The following is a 14,697-nucleotide window of genomic DNA, read 5'->3' as shown; positions in this document are numbered from 1 at the left end:
CAGTGTATCTGGAAAAATTGCAATATTGCATTGGAGTGGATTGGAAGGGGAGGAGTGGGAAGCAGTGAGTTGAGATTTTTGTCCAAGTAACATGTTCCTTGTTACCTCTTAGGTTATTGAAAAGAATTCTGGTGGCTGGTGGTATGTGCAGATTGGAGAGAAGGAAGGATGGGCCCCAGCATCTTACATTGACAAGAGAAAGAAACCAAATTTGAACAGAAGAACCAGTACTTTAACCCGCCCAAAGGTTCCTCCACCAGCACCTCCCAGTAAACCAAAAGACTCTGAAGAAGGAACAACTCCTGGAGCAGTTTCTTCAGGAGATACCCAGGACTCTCCCCACAAGCTGAAATACGAAGAACCTGAGTATGACGTGCCTGCCTTTGGCTTTGACTCAGAGTGTGAAGTGAGTGAAAGTCACCATGAAGAGGGCACTCCTGAAAAACGACTGTTTCAGCCCCTCAAGCCCTCACCTGTGTCATCACTTCAGAAAGCTAAGTTCAAAGTAGGGGAGTCTTCAGAAGAAGTTGCTCATGAAGAAGAAACCATCTATGAGAATGAGGGGTTTAGGCGTTATGTGGAAGATGCTTTGTCAAACAAGGAATCTAGTGGGGATTCGGATTCTCAGAAAAGCTCCTCTCTGTCGTTGATCCGAAGGAATTCTCCATGTTCCAGCTCTCCTAAATCATCACTCGTGAAGCTCAAGACAGACAAAAACATTCAGCCTGATCTTGGAAAATGTCACTATTCCAGGAGTGAGGAGACAAAACCAAGATCAGCTTCAGATGTCGGCTTACGTAGTGTGCCAAGAACAGGCATGAAGAAAGATCCTGGGCAGAGTCCTTCCATCAGAGCAAAGCCAATCGTTAGGCCCAAACCTTTCCTGAACAAGGCAGACTCTCAGAGCCAAGAAAAGATGGATATTAGCACTTTAAGGCGTCAGCTGAGGCCAACAGGGCAGCTCAGAGGTGGACTCAAAGGTTCAAGAAGTGAAGAGTCTGCAAGCCCCCCCTGCACAGCTTCTGAGAACCAGGATGACCCTGTTCGGAGAAGCTCGGCTGATTTCATCACAACTCCTTCCCGTGGCATCTTCTGCTCCAGCCATACAGCCAAAACTGAGCAAGAAAATGACTCCAGATGTTTCTATGTGACCACTGATTCATACCAAAAGGTACAGGATTCTGAAATTTGCTTCCCAGCAGGAGTCGAAGTGGAAGTGCTGGAAAAGCAAGCCAGTGGATGGTGGTATCTGAAGTATGGAGACATGGAAGGCTGGGCTCCTTCCCACTATTTGGCTCTCCCTGATAACCAGCGAGAAACTACATCAGCAGAGACGGATTCCTCTTTTGCCAGGAACAGGAAAAATGAAAACAAGTCAAACAGTTTAGAGAAGATAGAGAAGAGGGTTCAGGCTTTGAACACCATCAACCAGAGCAAACGTGCAACACCACCCATCCCAAGCAAACCTCCTGGTGGCTTTTCAAAAGCATCAGGGCCAGTTAAAATGAGGAATGGTGTGAGGCAACTTGCTGTCCGTCCGCAGTCAGTGTTTGTGTCTCCACCACCAAAGGACAACAACCTGTCATGCTCCTTGCGCAGAAATGAGTCTTTGACAACTACAGATCAACTTAGGAACGTCCGTCGGAATTCCTCCTTCAGCAACGCGTGGTCACAGCCTGGTGACACAAAGGGAAAGCAGCCAGAGCGGCTGGGCACAGAGAGCTCTGAGACCACCTCCAACCTCCCCACGCAGAGGAATGGGATCCCTGTGTCTACAGTCAGGCCAAAGCCCATTGAGAAATCCCAGTTCATCCACAACAATCTCAAGGACATCTATGTTTCCATTGCAGACTATGAAGGGGATGAGGAGACTGCGGGGTTTCAGGAAGGTGTCTGCATGGAGGTCCTCGAAAGGAACCCAAATGGCTGGTGGTACTGCCAGATCATGAATGGTGTGAAGCCATTCAAAGGCTGGGTGCCCTCAAATTATTTGGAGAAAAAGAACTAATGTTGCAATATCTTTAACCTCCCTAATTTATACTGTTCCTGCTGTGTACGTGTGGAAAAAACCAATTGCTACACAAAAAGACGTTTCCCTGTGCTCCAGTTTGTACAGAGGAGTCTATATGAGGACAAATCTGCCATGTTCTGGAGAGGTTTGTGGGGTTTACATGTTGTAAGCAACTATGAGGAAGATGCAGCATAGTCAAATGCCTTTTTGTGAAGTTGTTAATATTCTTGTATGTGTAACAGGGTATGACATCCCATCCTTCCCATTATTGATAGGAAACCAAACGTGTGCCTTTTGTGAGAGAAATACACATGCATCTACCTGGGGAGTTCTGTGCCAAACTGTTTTACAATCTTGGCTCCCTTTCTCCTCATTTGTGTCATTCGTGGAATACCCAAGAATTTTGAATGCTTTTCCACAACTTACAGTGAGAAGCAGCAAGTGAAAGTTTCTGAACTACAGAGGGACTCTAATCCTTTTGAGATGTTCACGTTTTTGTTTTTTTTAACTATACTCAACAGTTGGTAGGCCCAGAGTTGGAGCCTTTTCATCGTGAAGAGCTTTGGTCTCTGACTTCAGTGTTACGGCTAACGCACCGGAAAAGGCCATCAGGTGGTCTGGGTTGGGGGCTTTTTGTTTCCTTTCATTCTCTCTTGTTCTTTGAGTTGGGATTTCAGGTGTTTGAGGGCAGTGATGCCTACTGGTGCTTGTAAAAACAAACCTACAAACCCCTTGCTTAAGTGTGTCTGTTACTATGTAGACTTTGTATTTGGTTCTGTGCCTGACTCCTGCCAGGTGATACTGGTTGATTCTTTTCCCAGAGTTGGGTTTCTCAAAAGTTATCAAAGTCAACAAAGTCCCTTAAGATACTAAAGACAAAACTGTCAGATGTGTTAGTTCTTGTTTTGCCCTCTGGTCCAAATCCAAGGGTGCTGACTGCTGGCAGGGCCCACCAAGATATTAGAGAGAAATATTTGTAACCTTCTGAAACATCAGTGTTTACAATGAGTGGGGAAAAAAAAGCCATCAAACTCAGTCTGCACATAATTTGTATATTTTTGGGGAATTGCTTTTGTGTTTTGCTTTTGTCTTTTCTGTGCATTCTGGGTGTACTGTATTTTCTTTCTGTGTGTGTCTGGTTTTACCAGAAAAGACTTAAAACTGAAGTAGGAGCCAAATATGCGTTTCTGTTCCCACTTGAATCCAAAGAGTACATTTGTACTGGAAAGTGGGCCTGGGCTTCTCAGGCTCAGAGATTTAATATCAAAGCAATTCAGTCTACAATGCATCTAACCAGGAAGCTGCCTCTTCTAGTTCCAGTTCTGTTTGCCTTTCTTAACTCGTGTTTTGAAATGTGGCGCACGGTGTGGGTGGTGTGGGATATGGGAGAGGTATCCATTGGAAAAGGCTAGGAATATGGAATAATTTGTGAGGTAGCCTTGTACTGTAAACATAATTTACTAAATCCCTACTGTGTTTAAGTAAGTCATGCTTGGGGGTTTTCTTAACTGGCCTTGTTAATCACTCAAGATCAATATCTAATTCATTTAAATAATAGGCAGCATTGTAAACCTGTTCAAAGGGGGGAGGGGCAGACCATTTCACTACTGGTTTACACAAAGCATTACATGTCCTTTTTTCCACCAGTTTCGTACTGATTTGGCTTGAAAGTTAAAGGTTATAAAGGCTTCAAAATAGCTGGGATCAAGGGGCTGAGCAAAACAGCACAATAATACCATATGTTACTGGGGATGCTTCACTGCCAAAAAAAAAAAAAAAGAGGAAATTTATATGTTTCTCTTGTCTTTTTTCTTTTCTTTTCTTGGTTTTTTTTTTTGGGTCTTCTTTTGTGTGTGTGTGTGTGGTTTGGGTGTTTTATTAATTTCCGTGATAACACTGAGAGAGTTGCCTACAGCTGATGTGGCTGATGTCCTTTTGGTAGCTGAAACAACACCCAGGTGCCACAACTACAGGCTACAAACAGTGCTGTGGTTCGAGCAGCTCTCTGCATGCAGGTGGGGAGGGGAGGCTGTTTCTTTGGGATCCCTTTAAATTGTGGTGGCAGGAGAAGGTGTAAAGTGCACAACAGCTCATATCACAGTGCGGGGTCCTCTTTGTACCTTAATGTCTCACCCTATGATGTGTAAGAGTGTGTCCAGTTAGCTACATCTTGCTGGATGTGTATCTGAGACATTGTGGCCCTGTCTCTCTACTTCTCCCCATTTTTAGTTGTACTAATATGGTAGCAGCCATAAAAGACTGCTGGAGCTGTTGTGAAATTATAATAGAAGTATTATATTCTTCTGCTGGACAGTATTAAATAGAGCAATACATAGAGTTATCTGCTAGATTGCAGTACTAATAGTAGTGACTTAGTGATTGGTATTAATGTTATGATTTATTTTAACAATAATGATGCGGAAGTGGTTCATTATTTTGAATTAATGCACTTTAACAATAAAAGAAACCAAAATGGAAGCCAGTGCAGAGAACTAAGTGCATTATTTAAAGGTGCAGTATATAATTATCATTTTCTTGAAGCACATATTTATTAAGAATTAACTTATTATTTAAAATATTCTAAAGTTTTGTTTAATGACATTCCCACTAGGTCATCTCTTTGGGGGGATGTAAAGCACAGCTCCCAGATCTTCTGCATTGAGCCACTGAATTCTCTGAGTATGGTATGGCCTGACATGAGCCCCTAATCAAGGAGGGAAGAGCAGCAAGGAGACAGAAATGTATTCCAGGCTACTGGAAATACATCTGCATCCAGCAAAGCCAAGCCCAGGGCACTTCTAAACTGCAGGAGTCCTTGCAGGGTGTGGGGTAGCACAAGTGTTTTTGGCAGACAATTCCAGCACCTGGCTGCCATGTGCCTTGCACAGGGCTGGCCCCGTGGATGCAAGTTCTCTGTGAGGCTCAGGTTAGGAGGCTTCAGGATCTGCCTGAGGCAGCTCTGTAAGGGACGTTCCATGTGTCCCACAGCTCCTGTTTCATCTTGCTGCCTTGCTTCTCTAGCTCTGGCCTTTGCAGGGAGGTGGTTTTCAGGATGACACTGCGTGAGGGTGCCTGCAGCACTGCCAGGGTTTCCTCATGCAGCAGCTCCATGGCTCAGTTGCTGCTTTATCCCATCTCAGAGGCTCCATGCCTTCCTGAGGAGAGGCCAGGCTCTGGAGATGGGCTGCAGAGCCACACTTGTGGCCTCCCTCTGCCCTCACCTGTACCAGAAATCAGATGGGGTGCAGATGCCTACTTGGGGCCAGAAATTATTGTTGGCCACCACTTGCCATGCTGGCTTCCACCCTGGTGGAAAAGCTTCCATTGGGCTTCCCTTCACTTGGTAGTTGTTTTGGCTGCTTGTGTTTAAAAGGGCGCTTTTAAAACAAATGCTCCCAATGCAATTTTTCCTATTCCTGCCTTACCATTGTTATAGCATCTCTCACAGAGATGCTCTCTTTTTTTTTTAATTCTTTCAATTGAGAGATATCAGGAAAATAATTATTATTTTTTCCATCAATGAGCAGCTAGTTTTGGTCAGTTCTACTGACACCCTAAATAGCAAGCCCCCACTCTTAGCTGAGTGAAGAAGAGAGAAAGGCCTTAAGCCATATCAGAAAAGCTGACTGCAGGGCAGGAAAACCTAGCAGAGTACTCAGAGGACAGTGTAGTGCTAGAAGTGTTTTAGCTCTTTTCTAAAAATGTTAACGTCGCCTTTTATTTACTAAATTTGCCAGAACTGACACTGGATCAAGAGCAATATTTAAATGTAATGTACACCTCAGTGAACACTCAATGCAGAAACCAATAGTACTGTTTAAATTTCTCTTTCTGGTTTATTCCTGAACCAGCTTGTTAAGAGAGAGTCTGCAGGGCTTGAGCAAAGCCATTTGCAGCTGAAGGGGGCCCTCCTCTGGGGAGAGAGGTGGCTGGTTTTGCTGTCTTGCTCTCACCCACCCTCTGTATTTTCCAAAAAGTCTTGAATTTGGACCAGCAGAAATTCCAAACTCCAATGCCAGAGAACAAAATTAAAGAATGTGAAAATTGTGTCTTGCTGTATACTGCAACTTTAATAATAATGAGCACTTCTGAGTTCGTTATTGAGCTTTATATAATGCCTGAAAAGTTTATTTGCTGGTTTCCCTTGTATCCCCTTTCAAAACACATTCTCATAACAGCAAGAGTCATGCATTTTGTTAGGAGTCCTTCCCCATGGGAGGCAACTCTGGTCCATTGTTTTAGCTGTCATTCCATGCAATGGATGAGTGTAGTTGTATGTATCAGTCCTTTGCAAGCCAAATCTTTCAAGACAAGAGATGATGGGCACATGTTGGGGTACTTAACTGATGTGTCAACAGGAAGTTTTGAAATTGATGTATTCAATAATAGCAAATACACAATAAGGAAAGATTGGAATTGTCTTGCAGCTAGACTCTTCAAAATGGAAATTCACATCTGCATGGGTATAGCTAAAAAATGCATTTGTCCCTTGTGGATGTGTTCCCTAATGACTCCTTCCATTATGATGCTATAAAGTTTGACGAAGGCATTATATAATTGTTTTCATCACTTTCAGATCTTAATGAATCATATTTTATTGTAATATATATTCATTGCTTTCCTCAGTTAAAAAGAAAGTTACTGCTTTTATCTTATATGAAAAACAAGGGAATTTGATAAAGCATTCATTATTTTCATATTACTAGCATTAACAGGATAGAACTAGTGCTATTTAATTTTAGATCTTCATAGCTAGCTTGTTAATAACTCATATTTTCCTGTGTTGTATCCTACTATTCTTTCTATTTTTTCCCAAATATTCTGCATTCTTGAGAAAAAGCAAATCCAATGAGTGGATAAGTGCAATATTCATAGAATAAACAGGCCCCTCATCCAGGACTTGGAGTGGAACGTGCAGTGTGAAATGTTTGCAATTCTCTATTCATGCACTCTTAGGGAAGGGGAAATGCAGTGGAGGGGGCAACTGGATGAAAACAGGACCCTTGGGTCGGTAGAGACTGACAGCTGGGGTGGCTTGGGTTGGGAATGGCTGCTTTCCATAAAAAAGTATCACCTGTTAGTGAAAGTATAAGGATTATGCAGCATGTTGCCAGAATTATGTATAGAATGTGCATTAACATCCTTATCAATACAGGACTTCTAAGCTATGCTTGAAACACTCTGTATGTCATCCATGCATGATTCCGTCTTCTGGTTTGTCTCTGCTGGCTACGTCCTCTGTTGCACTTCAGAATTGGTGGTAACTTCAGAAGGGAAAATAATTCTGCTGGTGCAGTCCCAAGTTTGGATACTGTATTTTTATTTCTATTTATTGCAAGAGCTATGGGAATATTTTTACAGGTCCTTTCTTTTCTGTCATTATTGTTAACCTAGGAAGAAAAAGTCTCCCTTTTATCTGGGTTAATTCTCACCTGCAGAATTTCACAGATGTTTTGGATATTGATTTCATATTTCTTGGCTTGCAAAGGTGGATCTCTCAGGTCCTAAATCAATTTGGGCAGAAACTTTGCCCTTCAAAAGAGGTATTGTCTTAAATTCTATTTGAATGGAAGGAGAACTTCCATCTGTCAAAAATAATGTGACTTTACAGGTAGCAGCAAAATCTACTGCCTTTGAAAAACTGGACTATTTTTGTATGGTGCAAGAGAAATGTGAAAGCCAGAGCACTTGACTCTCTGAGCTCTGGGAAGTACATCTCCTGTGGCTCTAGTTCATTACTCTGGAGAGGGGATGTACCTCCATTTTCTGCTTAATTTTTGTCCTGCTGTTCTTAGGTTTGTCAAAAAGCTTTAGTATTACCAGAGACCTTTGCATTCAAACAGAAAAACTGAATTCTGCAGCTGTACTGAAATAGTATCAAACGTGTGATTTTTGGAAAACCTCTAATACTTTACCAATTAGTAATCTGGTTTTGAGGAGCCAACTTAATTCTTTCACATGCTCTCATCTGAACTGGCAAGAAGCCCACGAGCATCAGTAGAGTTACACTGACAGAAGAGCCCTGTGGGTGCTCAGCATGGACCGTTCTCAGCAAAAGCAAGCTCTGTGCACTCTGTTCCTACACCTCCAAAGGGTGCACAGGACTGCTTAGCCTTGGTGCTGCCCTGCCATGATCCACTGTGCTGCAAATCTTGCAGCTTTTTAAAACCAGCTGGAGCTTTGCTGCTATTTGCTGGTGGTTTTCCATCACCAGCAGCTCCTTCTCTGTCAGCTTCAGATGCTATTTAGCCACATAGTGAAGTGCTGTGTATCAGTTCAGTGTTTGATAGCTGCCAACAGTACCAGTATGATGGTCTGAGAGCATATATTTGTCTAAGTTATTTTGTTTTCACTTGCTTTTTGTTGCTTGCTAGAAGCAGGGACCAGCACTACAATGATGCATGGGGAATGTGTCTGCACACTTGAACTGTTTGATGGCCTCTGCTAACGATGCCCAGTGCTTGTGTTGTTCTTTCTCTCTCTCTCTCTGTGCTGCTCAGTAGTCATGTCTGTTGTGTGTTTCTGTAATTTTCAAATAAAGTACTGTACATAAGGCCGGATGCAGAAGCCCCCAGTCAGTTGACTTTGGGTTGGGATGTAGGTTGCTGTTGCTGCTTTTCCTTCTCCATCTTAGACCCAATTTGGAGCAAAGCACAGGTGTCTGTAAAAAGTCACCCATAACTCTGCTTTGGGGTGTCAGTTTTGCAGGGTGTGCCAAGGGTGGAATGAGGAGATCTTTTCTCCTGTGTGCCCTTGCGTCAGGGCTGGGACTCCGCAGCAGTTCCCGGGGCGGAAGCTGCGCCGCACTGCGTGCGGACATGGCTGGCATAATCAGAACAAATTTGTTTCCCCCATTTTATATTGTCAGGGCTGGGCTGGTCCCATCAACTATGTTTTCATTTGTTCTTGCATCAAGGTAGTGTTGATTTTTAGTTGGAGAGTGCAATTTTCTTTTTGTTTTGTGTTTGTTTTTTTTATAAATAAATTTGGTTTAAAGCTTCACACTGGCGTTTTACAGACCTGTTCTTGTCAGCATAAGCCACTACTGTCCTGAGTTGAGACTCCTGTTTGTTACTGAATTAAAATTATGGGAATTATGTTGATTATGATGATTTGGAAAGAAATTAGAAAATAAATTAGAAGTAACTATATTGGCAGGGGAGAGATAGATAAAATATGAGGAAAAAGATGTTTTTAATAAGGCAAATTAATTATTTGGTCCGACACTGCAGGTGCTTTCTCTGTATAGATGGTTTAAATACATCACTGCTCTGTGACAGGATTTTTTGTTTTTGAGAAAAGTTTCAATCCCTAACATACTATGATAATCTGTATCCTGAAGCCACCAATCCACCAAAAGAAGACAAACATAGGTTGTATGCTTGTTGTAGTTGAGGCAGTTTGTGTGTCTGGAGTTTGCATACACCGAGGTTCAGCTGGTGCAGTGGGCAAGCATTGCTGTTCTAGATCTGTCCATGTGGACAGGAACAGCCCTGTGCTAGCACTACTTCTGGAACAATGTTTGTTTTAGTGACCTCTCCCTGATGCTGAGGGTTATTTGGTTACAATGGTACCTGTCTTGGTCCCTGTTTGGTGGAGGAGAAAAACAGGTGTAAGGGAGAATCACTTGGCACTAAGAAAATTTTTAAAATACAAGATATAATATTTAGGTAAGCATTTCAGGCTTCTCCATATATTCCCCATGAAAGCCGTTATAGTGACTCTGTATTTGATGGCTGGAAGGTAAGCAATGTGACAGCATTCTCTGTGCAAACAGTTCTTTTGTGGTTGGAGAGCTTATTCTTGAACTGCTTCCTGGGTCATGAGGGATAAATAAACAAAATCCCATCATCAGCCTTGGGTGATGACTAGAGGGCCATTGAATTCTGTTCTGACTCTGGGTCAGAACACATTCATTTGGTTTTTTCTGTCCCCTTGAAGCAGGACAGAAAAGAATAGTGCAGTCACTGGAACTTAGCCTGTAGTAATTAGTAAACTGGAACAAATGAAAAAGAAAAGAAAAATAAACCTTTTAAAAAATGATGTATTTCACTGAACAGCTGACTTAATCTTGGGCTTTCAGGGAAGGAGGAAGTTAGAATTGCTGCCAGTTGCTAGGAGGAATTTTTCTGTGTCATGCTGAGCAGGCTTGCTGAAAGGTCTTGGTCATTACTTGTGATGAGTTCAAACCTTGGAATATTGCAAAAGCAAAGCGTGTGTAGCATTACAATGACTTTTTTTCTACTGAGGGTTCAAAGTGAGTGTTGTGGGGCCAGTAGTGTACAGTGTGAGTCCATTTCTGCTATCTGGCTGACTTGCACAATACATCATTGCTGTTCCTTTATTGCAGATTTAATTGCAGACAGCAGTGCTTATTACTCTGCTAGCAGTGTTTAGGGAGAATCATGTAGATGAGCGTCCGCAGTTAAGGCTCAATATGAAATGTCATGTCAGGAGAAGTCCTGACAGCAGCTTGATTGATTGCTGCTTAGGCTAAAGTTCAGGTGCAGATAACTCCAGGTAGGTGTTGAAAGCAGCTCAGATGGCTGTGCACAGCTGTAGCTGTTAATTAGCCCAGATTATCTCTGCAAACTGTGGGTAGTGAGTTACTGGGAGCCTAAAACTGTTGGTGAAGGAAGGCTGAAATTTGTTTGAGCTGTTGTGCTCCTCTGCATTAGCAGAGCAATGGCACATGTCTGAACTGGAAGCTTCTCAAGGGTTTGCTGTCCCAAATTTTGAGTTGACCAAAAATAAAAAGAAAAAAAAATTAAAAAATAGAGATCTAGGCCTGGTCTAAGGAGAGTTTTGCAGTGGGTTTCTTGGGTGGTTGATGTTCTTACTGTGACCTTGAAAACTCTAGATACTGTTGTCATTTCGGTGTTGGTGAGAGCTCCATCTTTTAGTGGTTAGGTGCTGGGAATGTACCTGATAGGAGCTTGGAATCTTGGGAGGGTATGTTGGTGACCAGAGATAGAGAAATGTGTGGCTGGTCTTAGTGTGTGTGGGGTCAAGTTGGTGACACTTCTTTGTCTTTTGTTTGTTTTGTTTTTAATATGGGAACCAATTTGTCTGTTCTGCTTGGGAAAAGGTCTGGAAGTTGGTGTGGTTTCTGTTGCAGTAAATACGAGAAGGAATTAGCCGAGAGTTTATTTCTTTGTTCGTTTTTTTGTTTGTTTTGGTTTTTTTTAAGAGAGTTTGTGGGCAGGAGACCATTTAGTTTGTTTTGGGTTGCAAGTTAAGCTAAGAGAGGAAGAAAATGAGTCTGGGGAAATCCTTTTTTGTGGTAACAGCTTTAGACCATATTTTGTTGTGGCCTCTGATCCAGCTCCGCTGAAGGCAGTGGAGTGAATATTGTTGATCATGTAGATGTTAAAGCTTTTGGTCATGAATTAATTCTTAGAGAGGTGACAGGTATCTTGACATTCACAGTATGTCATAGCAAATGTGAGCTAGAGACAGAAATAATAACTAGCTTCAAGCATTGTTCAGTTTTTGTTTAATGAACTTGAGATGCTGACCAGTTGGATAAAACTGTTTGTACAATGAACAATTCCTGCAAGGGTTCAGGTGTGCTTGGGTCTGTGAGAAGTTTTCCTAGGAAAGGAAATCATATGCATGAGAAAAAGTCATCCCAGTAAAACTGGAATCCAGGAAAGTGACACTTTCTGCATTTAACAGTATCTTTTCCCATTGATGGTCAGAGTTATTGTTAATGAGGGAGGGGTTAGATGCCCCAGTCTGTCTGAACTGGCATGAAACAGATCTTTTTGTGACCAGTCCCTGAGTCTGTGTGTAAACCTTTGTGAAGACTGCATGCAGATTAGAGTATTGGTTAACAAAATGAGCAATTTTATTGTGGGCCAGCACCAAAGATATATTAGCAATGAGGAAAACACAAATCTCCTTTTTCCCAAGTGACTCTCTAGAAATTTCCATCAGACTTCAGCACAAGTCATCTGGGACCTGTAAGGATTTAGCTGATAGACACTGGGGCCTGTTTCTGTGACTGGGACAAAAGAAGTGTGCCTTTGTTCCAGCAAGAATTAATGAAATCATCATAGTACAATGTTTTCATTTGCTCTGGATTTGACAGTGGTGGGGGAAATGAGCTGTGAAAAGCATAATCTCCCCCTTAATCCAGATTTTCAGACTTTGACTGCAGTGCCCTATTTCAGAGCTGTCCTCATGGCTGTGCCCTGTGTGGGACAGGGAAAGCACTCAGAGGGGCTGCCCTCCTCTCTGTGCCATGACCAACTGTTTGCTCAGAGAACGGCAAAACCATGTAAAGTAATTGAGGGTTGGGTTTTTTCCCTAGAGCAGCGTGCTCTAAAACAGCGAAGTAAAAACAAGTGCTTGTTTTTGGAATTTTTAATCATGTCTGTTTGTAAAGATGAAAACTCTGTACAGGTCTCTCAGCAGAGAATGAGGAACACCATCTGTCTTGGGCAATTGTACATGTGAAGATGTAGAACAAAGACTTCAGATTACTGTGCTTAGAAGTAGATCTCAGCATTTTTCTACAGGCATTTGTTAGAGCTGTTGTTACTTTGAAAATGAGCAGCATTTAATAATGGTTCATCAGGACTTCTCAAAAATTCCTACAGGAAAGGAAAAGACAATTTGAGTCCTGGACACTTAGAGGAGAGAGAGTTGTAAGAAACATAAAATATTTCCAGTTGCTTTATGAACCTCATTTTTTCTTCTAGGATTACCACAGGTCCTTGTGAGTGTGTCCTGGCACACACTAGTGCTGTGACACCTCTTTGCAAAAATTCAGAACCCTGCATTTGTTGGGCATTTGTGTATTGGAAAAGATGAGCCTAAAAAGGCCTTGGAGTAAACTACAACTGATAAAAGAACTCCTGATGTGCGTGTTCCAGATATGCTGAAGTAACTTGCATTGAGGCAACTTCAGCTCCTCCCAGCCATCTGCCATCACCCACCCTGGCAGCTCACAGGTGCCGCAGTGGTGGAGGGTGGCAAATGTTGGTGGAAAGGGAAATTCAGGATGCACGCTGTCACTGCTCTTGCTGGTCCTCAGCTATCCTGAAGTCAGAGCTCTGCTGGGCCAAAGCAGGAGCAGACCCTTGGTACACTGTTTGCCATGTCCCACAGGGCTCTGCCAAGTGCTCTGAGTGATTTTTGCTGACCTGGGGGCTGCTGCCCAGCCAGGATGCTCCCTCCTCCCTGTGCAGGACCTGGGAGGTTGCGAGGGACTGCCAGAATTTGAGAAGTGTTTTCTCAGAGATATTACAAGTTCTTGCAGTGTGAACCTATAATGTTTTCAAAGACTTGGGCAGAAAGGACTTGCTGAACAAATTGTACCTGTCATCTCCCAGTTCATTGATTGCTTGGACCAAAGGTGGTGCTAAATCTAATCTTTGTCTGTAATATTTATATTTTGTTGGATTTATTTTTTTTAAGTGTTTGATAAAACAGATGCAGTGTCCTTCTTACATGAGAAATTTAGTCCCAGCTTGGGACATGGCAAAACTCCCTGGACCTTCAGGGCCCAGGATTGTTGCCAGTTACCATTTGAGCAGGCTTGCAGTGTTCGGGGGGAGGTGGGAAAAGGGTACTGTCTTCAAATGCTTGCAGACTGTAAGAATTGACTTGTGATTTGTTTGTTTGTTTGTTGGTATTTTGTTTACAACGCCTCTTATGCCCTAAGGAAAAATAAATTTTTGACCTTTTTAATTGTGATCCAGTTGGTTTGTTTTGTTGAGGTTTTTCTTCTAATTTTTTCAGTGCTGTTTTGATTACACTTGAATTCTACTGAATTTATCTTTCCCAGAATAACTTGTAATTTGTGCATTCATGCAGTTGCAAATTTCATCTTAGGCTAAATGGACCTTGTCTTGTTCCCTGGCTGAAGTTACTGTATGCTGTATTTTTGTATTTTTCTATTCCACAAAGTTTATGGAAAAGTCACCTCAGCCCTCAAACATGAAGAAATTCTGTGTTGTACAAGTTCTTAAGGTTTACAGTACTCAAAGAAGGATGTTTCTTGGAGAAGGATAGGTTCCAAATAAGAAGAAAATCATGCTTTTACAAAAGTGGTACTTTGGTTCTGTGATTAGGGTTGCTCTGCAAGGTGAGATGAGCTCTGTGTGCAGTTTGCAGAGCAGGTGGTGCTTGAACGTGGGATACCGAGGTCTGATCCTGCAAGGTTTCTGGCCATTGCTCTTACCTGTCTTTGAAGGTTGGAGGCCTGAATAGCTCAACAAGTAGAAGAAGGTCATTGCTGTGCAAAGCCACAGAGAGGTAAAACAGAAGTTTCTGGTAATGGATCCCCTCTCCTTATGCAAGGACATCTCTTGGGGGTGCCAAAGGCAGTGGATTAGGGGATATATTGGGGGAGGAAGTTATAAGAAGGGATCTAATAGTAGAGGAGTAACAAGGTTGGTTTTTAGCTCTTCAGTTCCCAGCCTGACTGTAAGAGATGTTCCTCTGGGCTGGCATGTAGGTGGATGGTGCACAAAGAGTCCTGTTCAGGCACCCCAGCTCTCTGAAGGATGCCAGGAATTGAATCTGATACAGCACACAGTCCTGGGCACGAACACACTGGCAAGTGGGACTGGAAGCTGTGCCCCCTCTTCCCTTTGTGTTGAGTGAGCCAAACAGCTTGAAAGGGTTTTCTTGGGCTGGCAATCATTATTTATTAATGTATCCCCTTGCACACTGTA

The 14,697-nt window shown here is 42.5% G+C and overlaps 1 protein-coding gene across 8 annotated transcripts in view; it reads left to right on the top strand.

The window, feature by feature from the left end:
* SH3PXD2A (SH3 and PX domains 2A) overlaps window positions 1-13,714 on the top strand; it is a 247,803-nt gene extending 234,089 nt beyond the window's left edge. For all 8 annotated transcript variants that reach the window (XM_088059689.1, XM_088059690.1, XM_088059688.1 and 5 more), the window contains one exon: window positions 113-13,714. In XM_088059689.1, coding sequence (XP_087915815.1) covers window positions 113-2,008 — 1,896 coding nt within the window. In that variant the 3' untranslated portion in view covers window positions 2,009-13,714. The remainder of the gene's footprint in view (window positions 1-112) is intronic.
* Window positions 13,715-14,697: the final 983 nt, after the last annotated feature.

Source organism: Pseudopodoces humilis, chromosome 9 (genome assembly GCF_049639895.1).
Source record: "Pseudopodoces humilis isolate 2021_Gansu_Grassland_sample_001 chromosome 9, ASM4963989v1, whole genome shotgun sequence".
NCBI classification, from domain to species: Eukaryota; Metazoa; Chordata; class Aves; order Passeriformes; family Paridae; genus Pseudopodoces; species Pseudopodoces humilis.
The sequence above is the reverse complement of the archived record's forward strand: the minus strand, read 5'-3'. Positions and strand labels throughout refer to the sequence as shown.